The sequence below is a fragment of the Girardinichthys multiradiatus genome, chromosome 9 (genome assembly GCF_021462225.1).
Source record: "Girardinichthys multiradiatus isolate DD_20200921_A chromosome 9, DD_fGirMul_XY1, whole genome shotgun sequence".
Lineage (NCBI taxonomy): Eukaryota > Metazoa > Chordata > Actinopteri > Cyprinodontiformes > Goodeidae > Girardinichthys > Girardinichthys multiradiatus.
Genome location: NC_061802.1, coordinates 30,159,707 through 30,175,769, shown reverse-complemented (window position 1 = coordinate 30,175,769; position 16,063 = coordinate 30,159,707). Strand labels below are relative to the sequence as shown.

Genomic DNA, 16,063 nt, shown 5'->3' with positions numbered 1-16,063 from the left:
TCTAAGAAAAAGAGGTAAAACCAAAATATTTACATACTGGTTCTTTATAGCTAAACAAAATAAATGCATATGCAGAAATATTGCAGTCCTAAACAGACATATTTAAATGCTGTTATGTTTACAATATATGGAAACAATTCACAAACAGTTTTTCCTTAATTCCAAAGTTTTACTTTTAATTATTCAAATCCTCTGCAGAGCAACAGCAACTTGTAGAGTAGTTTACATAGGATAGACATGAACTTACCTGAAATTAATATGCTCGCAGTACCTTTGAGAAGTGAACTGCACAAGTCACTCGATAAAAAGGAACTGTAGAAATTAGGGCAGGAATTTTCCCAGTAATTACCACACCCAGTAAAGGCGTGTTTTACCCCCCTAACACCAAGTACACCAAATACCATATAAAAAAGTTAGGCTGCATGGTGAACAGCTTTCTGGGTAAAAACACCGGGAAGTCTCTGTATGAGCTGGAGTTCGCTGACGTTGCCAGTCTCTTTCTGGCTCGGTTAACCACATGGATGAGACTCACGTATTCTACCTTCAGTTCCAGTTTAATGTGCTCTGTTTGACTTTTATATAGGATGCAACAGCACATTTAGCCCAACGTGTTTGTCTGCATGTTCACCACCTACCTGCATCTTTTATAAACAAGCATTAATGTGAATCCCATTCTATTCTTTTAAGTTAGTTAGATAGTATTTGGGTTTTGTTACATATTTTAGATTTTCAGTGTGTATTACACTTTTGTTAACATACGTGAACCTACATGTAAACTTTTTTTTAAAGTGAAGCAGGCATCAGTATTATAGAATGCCCTCCAATCAGTGTCCATAGAATACAGCTGTTAATATAAATACAGGTGTTCTGTGAAATTGTCAGAGATTTGTTAGACAACATTAGTGAACAAATAGCACTATGAGGACAAAGGAGCAGAGCACAAAGGTAAGGCATACAGTTGCATAGACTTTTGCAGTTTGCGCCAAACTGTAATCTCACCTAGAATCTCTTAAAGGCTGGAGCCAGCTATGGATCTATCACATAACATGCCCAGAAATATATTGTAATTTATGGTTGTAAGATAGCAAAAGGTTATGAATACTCTTGCAAACAAAAAAACCAAAAAAAAAAGCACCGTAATAACATGTTTAGACAGAATGCAATTTCATTATGTACTTTCCAAACTTTGGGTTGGAGACTCTTCTTGTTATTTATACTTGTAAGTTGATCTTTTGTACCCAGCAATGGTTGCCTGCAAGAATTTTCCCTGCTGTGGAATGAAAGTGAAATCTACTGAGACACATTCCTTTACAGATTATGCAGACACATGCAAGGGACATTCTTGGGACTCCAGCTAAAAGCGATCAGGATCTTCCTGTCTGCTTCCTGCCAGTAAGTTAACACCATCACAACATACTCTATCAGAACACTTCCTCAGAGAGCCATCAAAAGTGTTTTATTTGTCAGTGACCAGTACCTGATGGAGTTCCTGGATGATGGGGGTGTCCTCACCCTTTTGGTGATTTTGAGTCAATCTAAGACCAATGAGGATGACAAAGCTGAAGCCATTCATCTTCTACTAACTATCTCAAACGCTGGTCGCAAATACAAGGAGTTTATCTGTGAAAAACATGGTAAATTTAATGTGTGATGCATTCAACACCAGTGACTCCACCTATGCACACCATAGAGCTCCACCTGCTTGTTTTAAAAAGTACTTGGAATATGTGTTTATGTTTTAGATTGTGTTTGCACTCCACACTTCTTTAGTCTCTGTATCATTGCAGGGGTGAAAATTGTTGCAGAGTGCATGACCATGTCCAACACAAATCACACCCAAGAGACAGGGAGGGCCTTGATGGAGTCCCTGTCTTACGGAAACCCAACATATCAAGATCAAGTTTACAAAAGCCTGATCGACCTAGTTGCACGTCACCAAAAGCCTAACAGTTGGTGCTGCAGACCTTAAGCGCTGTGCAGGTAGGGAACGAGTCTCACATTGAATTCTGAAACTTTTGATGCTTAAAACATCTGCAATAATTCCTGAACTTGCTCACAAAACTAGCAGAGGCGATTTTTACTTGTTAATTTCACTTGCAGCTGAAGCAGAAAACAGCTCATCACTCCATTGTAAAACCTCTGTTTAACATGCTCAGGTCACCACATATAGAGGTCCAGACTGAAGGTAAGCAGGTAACATCATTAGTTGCATACATCATGCGTTACATTTTAAGATTGCTTTTGTTTTTTTCTGTAAAATTGCAAATGATCTCTTGTGGCTTGGATTAAATATTACCACCCTGTTTTTGAATTTTCCGTCCCTTTTATGTTCTCTTTGTTTATTTCTTTCTCACATCCATAAATCTAATCTTGGACCTGAGGCATTATAATGTTAGAGGGTTGCTGCTTTCTGGACTAGTGATTCTGCTGAGGCCCATTAGAAAAGAAGAAGAACAGCACCCAAAAACACAAGGTGACACTTTACCAAAGACACCTTTTCTTTTTATCTGTATTTCTTCATGGAAAATGGCTAGCTACTTTAGACTTAAAGACTTCCCTAAGATAAATGCATCATCTCGTTTACACTGAGAAAGATCTGATATGTCGTAATGTATTTTAAATTTTGTTGATGCGATAGAAACTGAGAGGATTGAGATTACTGGATCCCTACCTGAGTTTCTGCAACAAGCTGCTGCAGCTAAGACAATACGGTAGATTGCCACATAGTTATAATACCTCAAAAAACATGGCTTATAATGCATACTCGTTGTTAATATTTATTTAAAATACTTCAATAATTTTGTCACGTGACAGCCACAAACATCAGCGTGATGTTTGTCAATGTTCCATCTGATACAGCAACACAAATTTACAGATACTTATCTGAAAATGTGGAATACATTTGTATTCAGCCTCCTTTATTCTGATACCTTTAAACAAAACATCCAGTACAATTAATTGCCCTCAGACGTTACCTAATTAGTAAAAAGTTTTCACCTGTGTGTGATCTAATTTCAGTATAAATACAGCTGTGAGAAGGCCTTAGATGTTTGTTAAGAACATTAGAGAACAAATAAGATAATAAAGACCAAGGAGCACACCTGATAGCTTAGGGGTAAGGTTCCAGAGACGTTCAAGCAGGGTTAGATTATAAAACAATATCCTACTGTTCCATCCATTATCTAAAAGTGGAAAAGGTATGAGACAGCAAATCTACTAAGACATGGCCATCCATCTAAACTGACAGGCCAGGCAAAGAGAGGATTCATTTGATGAACAGGTCCAATGGTAATTCTTTAGGGGCAACAGATGTGCTCAGTTCTAGGTGGAGAATGTATTAGTTGTGGACTCTCTGTGGGATTTATGGAAAAGTGGCAAGAAGATGTCATTGTTGTTTGTCACAAACCATGTAGGGAACGGGGCTAACATGTAGAGGAACATGCTCTGTCCAGATGAGAACAAAATTTTAATTTTTGGTCAACATGGTGGAAAACTGAACACTGTATATAACACTGAAGAAAACATAACTATGGTAAAACAAATAAAAAAAAGATGGTGGCAGCATCATGCTGTAGGAATGCTTTTCTTCAGCATAGATGTGGAAGCTGGACTTGATGGGAAAATAGGTAGAGCAATCCTGGAAGAAAACCTGTTAGAGGCTGCCTAAAACCTGAGGTGGAGGAGATTTTCCTTCCAACAAGACAACTAACCTAAACAAACGGGCCAGAGCTCCAATGGAACAGTTTAGATCAAAACATAATCAGGTATTCAAATGGCCCAGTCAAAGGCCAGACCTTAATCAAATTGACAGTCTATGGCAAGACTGAAAAAGTGACGTTGACAGATGTTCTCCATCCAATCTGACTAAGATTATTCTATTTTGTGAAGAAGAATGAGCAAAAAAAAACTGCCTTTACACACTTCTGCATCAGCTTTATAAGTCTGACATACCTCTAAAGACTTGCAGCAGTAACCACAGAGAAAGGTACTTTTACAAAATATTACTTCAGGAAGACTGAGTACAAATACACGCCACACTTTCCAGATGTTTACTTGTAAAACAACAACAGTAATAATAACAATAACATATATCCTATTCTTCCACTTCACAATTATGCTCTCCTTTGTGTTAATATATCACATAAAATCTAAATAAAATAAAAGGATGTTTGTGACTGCAGAGTAAAAACATTTTAAAAGGTTCAAGGGGTAAAATACCTTTGATGATATAAAGTACTCAAACATTTCTTTTGTGTGTTAGTTCAAATGATAGGAATCACAGCATATTGAATTCTGAACCGATGTTAAAAGTATATTTTTATTAGGCTGGTGGAAGAGAAAGATAAAGAACTTTCTGAAGAGCTTCTCCATCTTGGAGTGATCCAACAGCTTCTGCATGCGATGGGCAACAGAAAGCACACTGATTCTCAAATACAAGCCAGCCTTGCCTTGAAGGTAGAACTACTTTGCTCCAAAGCACAGCCTCCTGTGGTTTGTAAGGATTTCAACACATATTTTGCTTTGGCTGTTTTGCTGCACATGAAAAGCCACTTCTTACAGAAGATGTAGCAATGATTCAAACAGACAATCAAGCATTGTACACAGGATGGCACAAATGGTAATTTCTGCTCCAGTAAGGACTATGTTTTTCTCTTATGTAAAAAAAATATATACGGTATATAAAAATTAAAAACCATATAACTGTCCTTAAACACAAACTAGAATTTTTCAAGATGAATTAACATACTTTTGGTTTCTTTCAGTTTTTTTAATGTATTTCTGGCATAAATTTACATACGCATTTAAACAAAGGTACATACTATGTCTTAATGGGTCCTTTCCTCTCTGTCTAGCACCTATGTTTCTGAATCTCTGGGAATGAGTTGTCCACTCATTCCCAGAGATTCAGAAACATATTGAGGGAGTCATGGGCAGCACCCTGTTTGCAGCATTCATTGTGAGCTTCCTGAAACATCTTTAGTTTATATCAGGCTAATGCAAGTCAGTGCTGACAAATGTAATCATCTTCTTTCAACAGAGCAAAGCCGATACCTTATACATGAATATGGATGAAAGACAAGCAGAGTCTCTGTTCTGAAACCAGGTTAACATTTGTCAAGATAATCATCTCATTTAAAGGTTAGAAACTGATTTATTTATATATTCAACGTTCTGCTATTTACTGCTTATTGTAAATTTTTCCCCTTTTTTCCAGATTTGGATTGTAACAAGGCTGACTGCTAATAGGGTGGACAACTCATTTCACTGTCATACAAACGAACAGAGCAATTAAAATTAGTCCTGTTAAATAATATTGTTTAAATGTTTGACTCATTGCTGTCTTCTATTTTCATAAATATATTTACACACCATAAATAAAATGTGTTCTTACATCTTTATTAATCTATGAAAAAGCTCAAAGATGACACAGTTTGAGTGCCATACAATGGTTAATTGCACAAAGTGGTTGATTTTAAATAATTTAGGACCTGAAAACATGACATACAATAGATTAATAAATTTAAGCGCTATGCTTATGACATTGGTCCTAAGTTGATTTTTTTTATTTTATTTTATTTTATTCTGATGTTTAATATCCACTGACATGGTAGCAAAGGGCAAAATACGATTTTCTGTAGGTACAGTTTTAAAAGATTAATAAACATAGACTTTTACAAAGAATAAAATAAAATAAACAACAAAAGAAAAAAAATATATGACCACTGTTTTGGGTAAAAAGGTTTTGTAAACATTCAGAAATGTACTCCTTTTCCTGTCATCCAGCACTGATAGACATTTTAAAATGTTTCATTGAGTGTAGAAGTGTTTCATTGAGTGAAATGAGGGAGGTGATCTAGCAAATGTCTGCAAATAGAATTTAATTTAATCTAATATTAAAATTTAAAAAAAATTAAAAATTAACATTTTGTGGGTGTTCAAAGTGGGAAGTTTTGTCTCTGAGAGTAAACACAGGTCCACTGCGATTTACAGGCCAGCTGGAGAACCTACGAGAGCTCCACACACTTACTAAGACCCGCCCATCGGATGTGACGTTTGAAATTGTGTCCTTATAGCTGATTGGACGAACATAGTACGTTGTAAAAGTGGCGGCGGGAGCTGCAAGTCATCCTTGAAGTGAAAACCGTGTTTATTTTTACTGGTTAGAACTTAGCTCCTCTATGCTGTGTTTGATAATGAGCAGGTTACGTTCAGCAGTGGCTAAAGGCAAAACAGGCCGAATGAAGACGGCGGAAATAGCTATCCCAACCCGGAAGAGGTCAAAAACATCAGTGAAAGAAGGTAGCATGCTGATTTTATAAATATTGTAACACCAGAAACAGTCCAAGTAACTTTTCAACATTAACTCTGTAGCCTCGACATTTGCATTCCAGTGCTTGGTGTCATTTTTAAGCAAACGTATTGTACATAATTCATAAAAAGACAAGAAATGCTAAGTTTTATATATAAAAAAAGAAACAACTGTGTGCCAGAACTTTTCTTTTTTTTTTGCCAGAGAAAGCATTGTCTACTGTAAACATCTTGAAATGTCGGGGACCCTCTGTTGTCTTCATATCAGCCCTATTTCTAAAAACAAAAAAACCCCAAAACATCCGCTTTACTCTTATCTTTTCATAAGCTGCACAGTAAACATTGTGTTGTGGCCTAGATATATAATTTTCACGAGAACTTTCTTGAATAAGTGATCGTTCAGGATTAATATTGCCGTCTAAACTGAACTGTAAATCAGCAACACGTTTGCACTGCTGACCCTGGAATCATATCACACATAAGTGTCTTAATAGACCTAAAGTATAATATTAAACCCAAAGATGCTTCCCATTTTAATGGTAAGTGGAATTTGTCAGTAATATATTTTGTTTATTATTATTATTTTATTATATATTTTTTTTATTTCTCCATCCTTTCCAGAACAAATCGCAACTTCAGTCCCATCATCTTTATACCACATGTTCTCTGATCCTGCTGAAGTTGTGCGGCTGCGCTCTCAGCTCTTGAGCTGGTATGACAAGGACAAGAGAGAGCTGCAATGGAGGACTCTGGTAACTAGTTCTTATTGGAAAATATTATGTTCTACTTTATTATAAATGCAAACTAATTTTAAATATATTCACTGCAGTTTTAAAGAAACCATATATTTTGATTGCACAAAATATGCACAAATATCCCTAAAATAAAAGTAATACTGCATTTTATGTACCATATCTGCATATTCAAAGAAAACATAATCAAAGAAGGCATCCAAGAGCTGCTCCATAATATTTGAATTTCTTGCCATAATCATACTCAATTATTTACTTTCATTAAGTTCAGCCTGTTTTTTTTTCATGTAATCCTGCTGTTAGAAAGACTGATTGCAGGTTTTACATCTAACAAAAACAATCGCCATTTCCTGGCAATGGATATTTGGGGGTGGGGGATGGGTATGATTTGATTATGCAGGTTTGCATGAAATTTGCTTTATTTGAATTTCTATTCTCATTTCCATTTCAGCTTCAAACAATCACAAAACCAGTAAATTTTGAAATTATTTGGCCAGGTTCAGCTTTTCATGTATAATCATGTTGTGTTCTTTAAGTGTTATGAATGCAATTATTTCCAAGCCCAATGACCGATTATATTAAATTCCAAGGGATTCAGTACTGACCAAAATAATTGTAATATTGACTGTTTTCCATTATGAAGCAGCTTTAATCTAAAAGTAGTCCTAACTGAATCTCTGCTTGTTTTTTATAGGCTCTCACAGAATCAGACATTAACATCAGGACATATGCAGGTAACAAAAGTGGATGCATTCAAAGAAATACTAATTTTAAAACTGGTTTACTACACATTCTCTTACTACTTTAAATGTTAAACTGTAAATAGCTTTTTATACTTTGGGATTTTTTTTCAGTGTGGGTTTCAGAAATAATGCTGCAGCAGACCCAAGTTGCCACAGTGAAAGACTACTACAACAGGTGGATGAAGGTGGGCATTTTAAACTCTGGTACCTAATCCAAAAAGTATGCAATTCTTTTTGAAGTGTAAAATACATTTTGTATTTTTCATGCTCTAGAGGTGGCCCACAGTGCAGGATCTTGCTGCTGCTACAATAGAGGTAATTACTTAAATTACTGCATGCAGAGCTAATGATTTTCAGATTTAATGCATTGGTTTTGTTGTGGTTTAGGAGGTTAATCAGATGTGGGCGGGCCTCGGCTACTACTCACGTGGAAGAAGGCTGCATGAAGGAGCGCAGAAGGTGCTGTAATAATCAGATATTTAAGTGCTTCTCTTAATGTATTTCCTTTTCCTTTAACTCTGTATTCAGTAATGTAAAGTAAATGTTTTGATGTAATTATTTAGTTTTGTCGGTCGTTTTGCTTCAGGTGGTCTCAGAGCTGAAGGGACAGATGCCTCGGACTGTCGATGACTTGCTGAAACAGTTGCCTGGTGTGGGACGCTACACGGCTGCAGCCATTGGCTCTATTGCTCTGGGACAGGTCGGTCAGGAGATGGGAGTATCTGCACAGCATGCTGCACGAGGTCCTGTGGATCAATGCAAAAAAGTTGCTCAGACACAAGATCCTTAACTGTTCATCAAAGCATGTCGCAATTAGACATCGAATGCAGGCTTAAATGCTGCCAATCAGCTTTAATTGTTGGGACCCCTCACTTCTGAAGTGGAGGAAGATTTTTGGACTAACTGCTCCATGATGGGCATTAAACCTATTTACAGTGACTTCCTTTATTCTTTGTCTTTTTATTTTAGTTTTAACAGTAAAAAAAATTTTTAAATGATATATGCTGACTTTAACATCCGTCTATTAAAGATTTATAGGTCACAATTGTAGAAAATGGTTAAATCTTCCTTTCCTTTGACTTGACCTGAACAGTGATGTTAATTTGCACCCACCCAGTTTTATCCAGTCCTAGAAGTAGAGATTTGAAATTAGACTTAACATGACATTCAACAGTATTCGTTTGACATAGAAAACTAATATCACTCTCTCTTCTTCCGCTGTAAAAATAAAAACCAGAAATATAAATGGTAGCTTTGGCCAAATTTTGAGTGCCTTTCAAACGCATTTGCAGCCCTTTTCACATTTTCTCATGTTTATACCTAAAAACAGTGTATTTTATATGATAGACTCACAAAAGAGTGCATGCATGTGAAGTGGAAGGAAAATAATGGTTTTCAGATTTTTGTACAAATAAAAATCTGAAAACCATTATTTTCCTTCCACTTCACATGCACAAGTGTGTGCGTTTCTATTCACCTGCTTTCAATCTGATACACCTGTATATAATCCAGCGCAGCCAACTTCCTCTCAGAAGTAAACAGGTTTAACCTGTTCTAACCTAATCGCCGTATACATTCAGCTGTTCCGTGAAGGCCTCAGAGGTTTGTTAGAACCTCAGTGAACAAGCAGCATTATGAAAACCAAGGAGTGCAACAGACGGGTCAGGAAGAAGGTTTGGAGAATTCTGCAGGAGACTTTGGCTGTGAAGAAATATCCAGAGATTTGAACATTGTAAAGAGCACTGTCCTAATTATCACTTCCCATAAATAATTTTTGACAGAAAACTAAATCTTGATTTGGTACAAATAACTTTAAGTTACTTTTGATCCAAAGGGAAAAGAGTTTTCTGCATTAAAGAGTTTCATTGTGTAAAACCTCCTGTTGGACACCTTTTAAGTGTAAACTGTACCAACATAGTAATTATAAAACTGTCACCAGAATAGGTTATAAAACCTATTCTGGTGACAGTTTTTTTTACCATGGTTCCCTGGAACGATCTCTGTTTCTCAGGTTACGGGCGCCGTGGATGGGAACGTGATTCGGGTGCTGTGTCGCCTGAGGGCCATTGGGGCCGTTAGCACGAGTCCCGGAGTAACAGAGGCTCTTTGGTGAGATTCACGTTTACAGCTAAAATAATCTGAGACTAATTATGCAGCGATTCCAGCATCATCTCTTGATTTCTTCAGGGGTCTCGCCAATTTGCTGGTGGAACGGGAGAGGCCTGGAGACTTCAACCAGGCCATGATGGAGCTGGGAGCACGAATCTGCACCCCAAAAGGACCACTGTGCAGCCAGTGTCCTGTCCAGTCTCACTGCCGTTCATATCACAAGGTTGGCTCGCTGTTTCAGAACTTCTGTAAAGTAGGAACTGCTTTTATATTGTGTGTTTGTGCAGGTTCGTGTCAAACAAGAGCTAAAGGCTAAGAAGCTTTTAGGAAAGCTCGATGGGCCTGATATTGAAGACTGCAGTAAGTCTCCTCCACCGTTCAGCTCACCTCTAGGAGTTTAATCCTCATAATAACCCGAATTTACCTTTACTTCTCTCCATTTTCCTCAGTGAACAATGGCACTTGTCCTTTGTGTCCCTCGGAGCCGTGGGACGATCAGCTGGGTGTTCAGAACTTCCCCAGAAAGCCAGTGAAGAAGGCTCCCCGAGTGGAGCGAACGCTGACCTGCGTGGTGACCAGACCAGGAGAAGAAGGTGGTGAGGAGTACCTGCTCATACGGAGACCAAACAAAGGTGGGTGCTGCATGATCTCAGTTTCATCTTGAAATGAGACTTTCACTTGACAGTGATTAAGTAACCTTTGAATATAGTCAGTGATACACAGGTCTTGGACCCAGCTTAAAGTACTCATTCTGGTAGAGACTTCATTGTGTTAACTAGAAGACCTACAAAACACTCTGAGTGAACGTACACCTTCTTGCTTGAGTTAACTCAATACTAACCAGTGGTGTTTGTGTTTGCAGGTTTGCTCGCAGGTTTATGGGAGTTTCCAAGTCTTCTGCTCCAGGATGGTGACACTGAGGTGAAACAGAAGAGGGCGCTGAGCGACAAAGTCAACAGAATACTGAAAACCTGTTTGAATGAACATCTCCTCCGGTATGTGGGAGAGGTAAGCTCGATGTTTACCACCAACTCTCATCAGCCTTTTGTTCTACGGGAGCTTTTTCTGCAGCTGTCCTCTTCTCATTGTCTGCCTGCAGGTGGTGCACATCTTCTCCCACATTCACCAGACCTACGTGGTCTACAACCTGTGCTTAAAGGAGAGGGACGTCACACAAACGCAGACTGAAAAGCAGCAGTGGGTCACCAGATCGGCCCTACAGGAAACTGCTGTGTCCACAGGGTTGAAGAAGGTGTGTTGGACTCAAATCATGGGCCATTACTGAGTGGCTGGTGTTGATTTTATTTATTCATTTTGGTGGTGTAGGTTTTCAATGTCCTGCTTCCAACATCTCAGTCATATTAATCATGACATTTTTGATTAGATTATTAAAAGGTTGTGGTAGAAAACAAACAGTGAAATGGTTGTAATTTTAGTCTGAATTCTTTGTGGGACCATTTGAACGAGGTAATTTGTTCACTTTCCTGCAGATTGTGACGCTCTTTGAAAAGGTGGACAGTTTAAAGGGAAAACCCTCAAAGGTAAGTTACTCACATGTATCTTCACATTTATTTCTTCTCAGATCTTTGGCAGTTATTTAGTTTTTTTTTTTTTCAATACATTTCTTGTGACCCTGTTGACTGTTTGCAAGAAAACATTGAGTGCTTCACTGATCATGCTTGGATTTGCCTATTTTGCCTGAGGAATAGAAGCTGCCTTATTTTTCAGTGCATGATACAAGGTGTTGATCTCTTTAGGCCACGCCCTCCCTCGTTACACAAGACCACAGCACATAATATGCTTAAATTCAGTAAGCATTCAAGTTTGTACAGCTTGGAGTTGGAAAATATGATGATAAGGTCAAATGCCTAGTAATTGTGTACACTGTTTTTATGGTTTTCTGATACCCGTAAATAAAATTTAATGCAATAGCTTCCCCTCAGAATAGACCTATTTAGCAATTAAGTCATCCTCTGTGTTCTTTAAAGGCCTCATTGGTTTGTTACAATAAACAGGCGGCATAATAAAGACCAAGCAAGACAGCAGACAGGTCAGGGAGAACGATAAACGGACGTTTAAAGCAGGGTTAACTTAAAACTATATCCCAAACTCTGGAGATCACAAGTAGCACTGTTGGCGACATAGCAACATATAGTGAAAGCAACAGGTTTTGAATCAAATTAAATTAAAGTTTTCTTTTAGAATGGTCCACCCAAAGTCAAGACTTTTATCCAACTGAAGATGTATAATTTGTGTTCCATTTTACAGTTAGGCTGTTAGATTTATGAAATCGCAATACTTAAATAAAGTTTCTGGTTGTAATGTAACAAAGGGAAAAAATGCTGTGAGTATGCAAGGCTCTTAGTGCAGTCTGTCAAACGTACAGATTTTCTGTAGCTTAGTTTGTTTCAACTTACAGTCCTGTTAAACGTTTTTGTAGAGCTTCCTTTTTCATAAGATCATTAGTAAAATTCATTAAATGTTTGATACTATGAGTTACATGAGTCTTACATTTCTTCTTGTCCTCCTCAGGATGGAAAAAGGCGAATGCCCGAAGGACTAAAAAATGACAAGAGGTTGCAGAGAACAAAAATGTGTAGATCGACTTCAGCTGATGGTGGGGGCAGACAGCTCTCTCTCAGTTCCTACTTCAAGACAGTGAAAGAAGAAAGAAGTTAGTCCCTATGAGTGTGCATGATGACTTTAGATGTGCACGTTTCTTTATGTCAAAGCACTTTTCCTACGACTACACTGTGATCAAAAAGACCAATCAGAGATATAGTCAGCTAAGCTCTGAGTTTTTAATCAGATAAACTTTTATCATATCCCCTGCTAAATATATATTGTTAAAGTACCCCATGTAGATCCATTTCAGATGTTTGTATTTTTCATTTCTGCTCTTTTTTTTTAACATAAACATTTGCCGTGTTAAGTAATTGTGTCAGTGTAAAAATATTCTCATTACTCTAATTATAATTAAAGTTTTAAAGATATAATTCAATTCAGTTTATTTATATAGCGCCAATTCACAACACGTCATCTCAAGGCACTTCACAAAAGTCAGGTACATACATTCCAATTAATCCTAATCATTGAACAGTGCAGTCAGATTCAGTTATTTATTCAAATTGGATAAAAGTTTTTCTGTCTAAGGAAACCCAGCAGATTGCATCCAGTCAGTGACTTGCAGCATTCCCTCCTCCTTGATGAGCATGTAGAGACAGTGGACAGTCACTGGCGTTGACTTTGCAGCAATCCCTCATACTGAGCATGCATGTAGCGACAGTGGAGAGAAAAAACTCCCTTTTAACAGGAAGAAACCTCCAGCAGAACCAGGCTCAGTATGAGCGGCCATCTGCCACGACCGACTGGGGGTTAGAGAGAACAGAGCAGAGACACAAAGAGAACAAAGAAGCACTGATCCAGGAGTCCTTTCTATGGGAAGGAAAAGTAAATGTTAATAGATGTAGCTCCTTTAGTTGTTTCACCTAGAAAGAAAGTACAGATAAACTCTGAGCCAGTTTTCAAGGTTAGAGTCTGAAAGAGAGCACATAGAGTTAGTCACAGTAAAAGCTCAGTCAATCGCCATGTCTAGGAGAGAGAAAAGGTTAAACACTGAAAGACAGGGCTATGTGGATCATCGAGGGTGAGCATTAAGTTGTTGCCAGCAGAAGCTCGGACGATTCCCCTCTCCAGAAAGGTGTCACAGGTAGACACAGAGTCAGGCCAGGTGTAGCTTCTAGGAAGAGAATAGAGAGAGAACGAAGTTAAAAGCTGAAATAACAGCAAATAATGCAAAATTGGAGAGTAGTGTGAGAATATAGCAAAGAGAGTGAAAGTGGTCATTATGTCCTCCAGCAGCCTAAGCCTATAGCAGCATAACTACAGAGATAGTTTCAGTTTATTTATTTATATAGCACTTATTTACAACAATGTCGTCTCAAGGCACCCCACAAAGGGTCCGGAATGGCGCGGGGCCGCCAGGGAAGCCAGACCAAACCACCGAGTGCCAGAGCCCGGCCACCCCAGAACGGGCCACGTGTAGGGGCACTAAGTAAAATAATAAACTGATAAAGTTTATCCATCTAGAGCCCACTGATGGCCATTGTTATACTAAAAACCACAAGGATCGAGATACCTCTCTCTGTCAGATTGACCATAACCACTGGAAAAGAGAGGGGGTCATACAGGTAGCAGAAATGGAGGGTGAGTTTGCTCCTCAACCATAACTGAGCCGGTTTAGGCTAAACCTGACTCCCCCTTACTCCATCCAACAGGAAGGGAAGAAGATGGAGGTAAGAACATAAGGAAGATGGCTCAGGATAACCTAAGCCACTCTAACCATAAGCTTTATCAAAAAGGAAAGTTTTAAGCCTTGGCTTAAAAGTAGACAGGGTGTCTGCCTCACAGACTAAAGCTGGGAGCTTGTTCCACAGGAGAGGAGCCTGATAACTAAAAGATCTGCCTCCCATTCTACTTCTAGAGACTCTAGGAACCACCAGTAAACCTGCAGTCTGAGAATGAAGTGCTCTGTTAGGAACATATGGAACAATCAGATCTCTGATGTATGATGGAGCTAGATCATTAAGGACTTTATATGTGAGGAGGAGAATTTTAAATTCTATTCTGGATTTAACAGGGAGTCAATGAAGGGAAGCTAAAATAGGAGAAATATGATCTACCTTTTTAATTTTCATCATAACTCTTGCTGCAGCATTTTGAATCAGCTGAAGGCTTTTAACTGCATTTTGTGGACAACCTGATAGTAAAGAATTACAATAGTTCAGCCTTGAATTAACAAATGCATGGACTAGTTTTTCAGCGTCACTCCTGGACAGGATATTTCTAATTTTGGCAATGTTCTGGAGATGAAAGAAGGAAATCCTAGAAACCTGTTTAATTTGGGATTTAAATGACATGTCCTGGTCAAAAATAACACCAAGGTTTTTTACTTTACTATCAGAGGTCAATTTAACGCCATCCAGGTTAAGTGATTGACTAAGCAATTTCTTTTTTAAAGACTCCGGTCCAAAGACGACAGCTTCTGTCTTGTCTGAATTTAGAAGCAGAAAATTTAAAGTCATCCAAGTTTTATGTCTTCAAGACATGCTTGTAGTCTATCTAACTGGTTGGGTTCATCAGGATTCATGGATAAGTAAAGCTGAGTATCATCAGCGTAACAGTGAAAATTTATTCTATGCTGCCTGATAATTTGACCTATTGGAAGCATATATATAGTAAAGAAAATTGGCCCAAGTACTGAACCCTGTGGTACTCAACAATTAACCCTGTAGTTTAAAGATGATTTATCATTTACATGAACAAACTGGAATCTGTCAGACAGATAAGATTTAAACCAGCCAAGCGCTGTTCCCCTGATCCCTACAGCATATTCCAGCCTTTCTAAGAGAATATTATGATCAACTGTATTCAATGCAGCACTGAGATCTAACAGAACCAGAACAGACACAAGTCCATTATCTGAGGCCATAAGAATATCATTAATGACTTTCAGCAGAGCTGTTTCAGTGCTATGATGAGCTCTGAAGCCTGACTGAAACTCTTCATCAGGTCATTGCTGTGTAAATGCTCACACATTTGATTAGCAACTATTTTCTCAAGAATTTTAGATAAGAATGGAAGATTGGATATAGTTCTGTATTTTTTCAAGTCATCTTGATCAAGTGAAGGTTTCTTAAGTAAAGGTTTAATTACAGCTGACTTGAACTTAAACTTAAGTGGTTTTAGTGCTTTACAATTCGGATGAGGAAAACTAAGGATTAAATATTCAAAAGAGTTGTAGTTTGAATTGGTCTGGGACTAGTCAATAAATCGGACTGAAAGATTGTTGCTACTCCTCCTCTCCCAGTATTTTGAGGAATGTGAAAATTTAAATAATTATTTGGAGTTGACTCATTTATAGTAACATAACCCTCTTGTTGCAGCCATGTTTCTGTGAGACAAAATAAATCAATCTGATTGTCACAAATCAGGTCACTAACTAGCAATGTCTTTGAAGAGAGAGATCTGATGTTCAATAAGCCACATATAATTGTTTTATTTTTATTTTTAGTCTGAGTTGTGTTTATATTTATGAGATTTTCCAGATTTCCTCATTTTAGATTATTTTTTAATCTATTCAATATAGAT

General features: G+C 37.8%; 2 protein-coding genes across 2 annotated transcripts; both read left to right on the top strand.

The window, feature by feature from the left end:
- Positions 1-422: 422 nt before the first annotated feature.
- armh1 (armadillo like helical domain containing 1) lies at positions 423-6,074 on the top strand. Its single transcript, XM_047375792.1, has 6 exons — positions 423-532; positions 1,468-1,634; positions 1,788-1,949; positions 2,639-2,711; positions 4,326-4,491; positions 5,943-6,074. Exons 1-6 carry the CDS (start codon positions 423-425, stop codon positions 6,072-6,074), a joined length of 810 nt encoding a protein of 269 aa, XP_047231748.1.
- A 4-nt stretch (positions 6,075-6,078) lies between these two features.
- mutyh (mutY DNA glycosylase) lies at positions 6,079-12,909 on the top strand. Its single transcript, XM_047375271.1, has 15 exons — positions 6,079-6,300; positions 6,931-7,061; positions 7,756-7,795; positions 7,916-7,989; positions 8,078-8,119; positions 8,192-8,263; positions 8,391-8,504; positions 9,816-9,913; positions 9,992-10,136; positions 10,201-10,273; positions 10,363-10,545; positions 10,776-10,921; positions 11,013-11,165; positions 11,404-11,454; positions 12,446-12,909. The coding sequence occupies exons 1-15, from the start codon at positions 6,180-6,182 to the stop codon at positions 12,590-12,592; spliced, it is 1,590 nt and encodes a 529-aa protein (XP_047231227.1). The 5' UTR covers positions 6,079-6,179; the 3' UTR covers positions 12,593-12,909.
- The last annotated feature ends 3,154 nt before the right edge of the window (positions 12,910-16,063 follow it).

What these genes read in the sequence shown, in the direction of transcription:
- mutyh (XM_047375271.1), top strand. Translation starts at nt 6,180, where the DNA reads ATGCTGTGTTTGATAATGAGCAGGTTACGTTCAGCAGTGGCTAAAGGC. An exon ending in AGCTGCAATGGAGGACTCTG is followed by an intron (nt 7,062 to 7,755) that starts GTAACTAGTTCT and finishes TGTTTTTTATAG; the next exon opens with GCTCTCACAGAATCAGACAT. An exon ending in GCCTGATATTGAAGACTGCA is followed by an intron (nt 10,274 to 10,362) that starts GTAAGTCTCCTC and finishes CATTTTCCTCAG; the next exon opens with TGAACAATGGCACTTGTCCT.
- armh1 (XM_047375792.1), top strand. Translation starts at nt 423, where the DNA reads ATGGTGAACAGCTTTCTGGGTAAAAACACCGGGAAGTCTCTGTATGAG. An exon ending in GCTGCAGCTAAGACAATACG is followed by an intron (nt 2,712 to 4,325) that starts GTAGATTGCCAC and finishes TATTTTTATTAG; the next exon opens with GCTGGTGGAAGAGAAAGATA. An exon ending in CCAAAGCACAGCCTCCTGTG is followed by an intron (nt 4,492 to 5,942) that starts GTTTGTAAGGAT and finishes GGGTGTTCAAAG; the next exon opens with TGGGAAGTTTTGTCTCTGAG.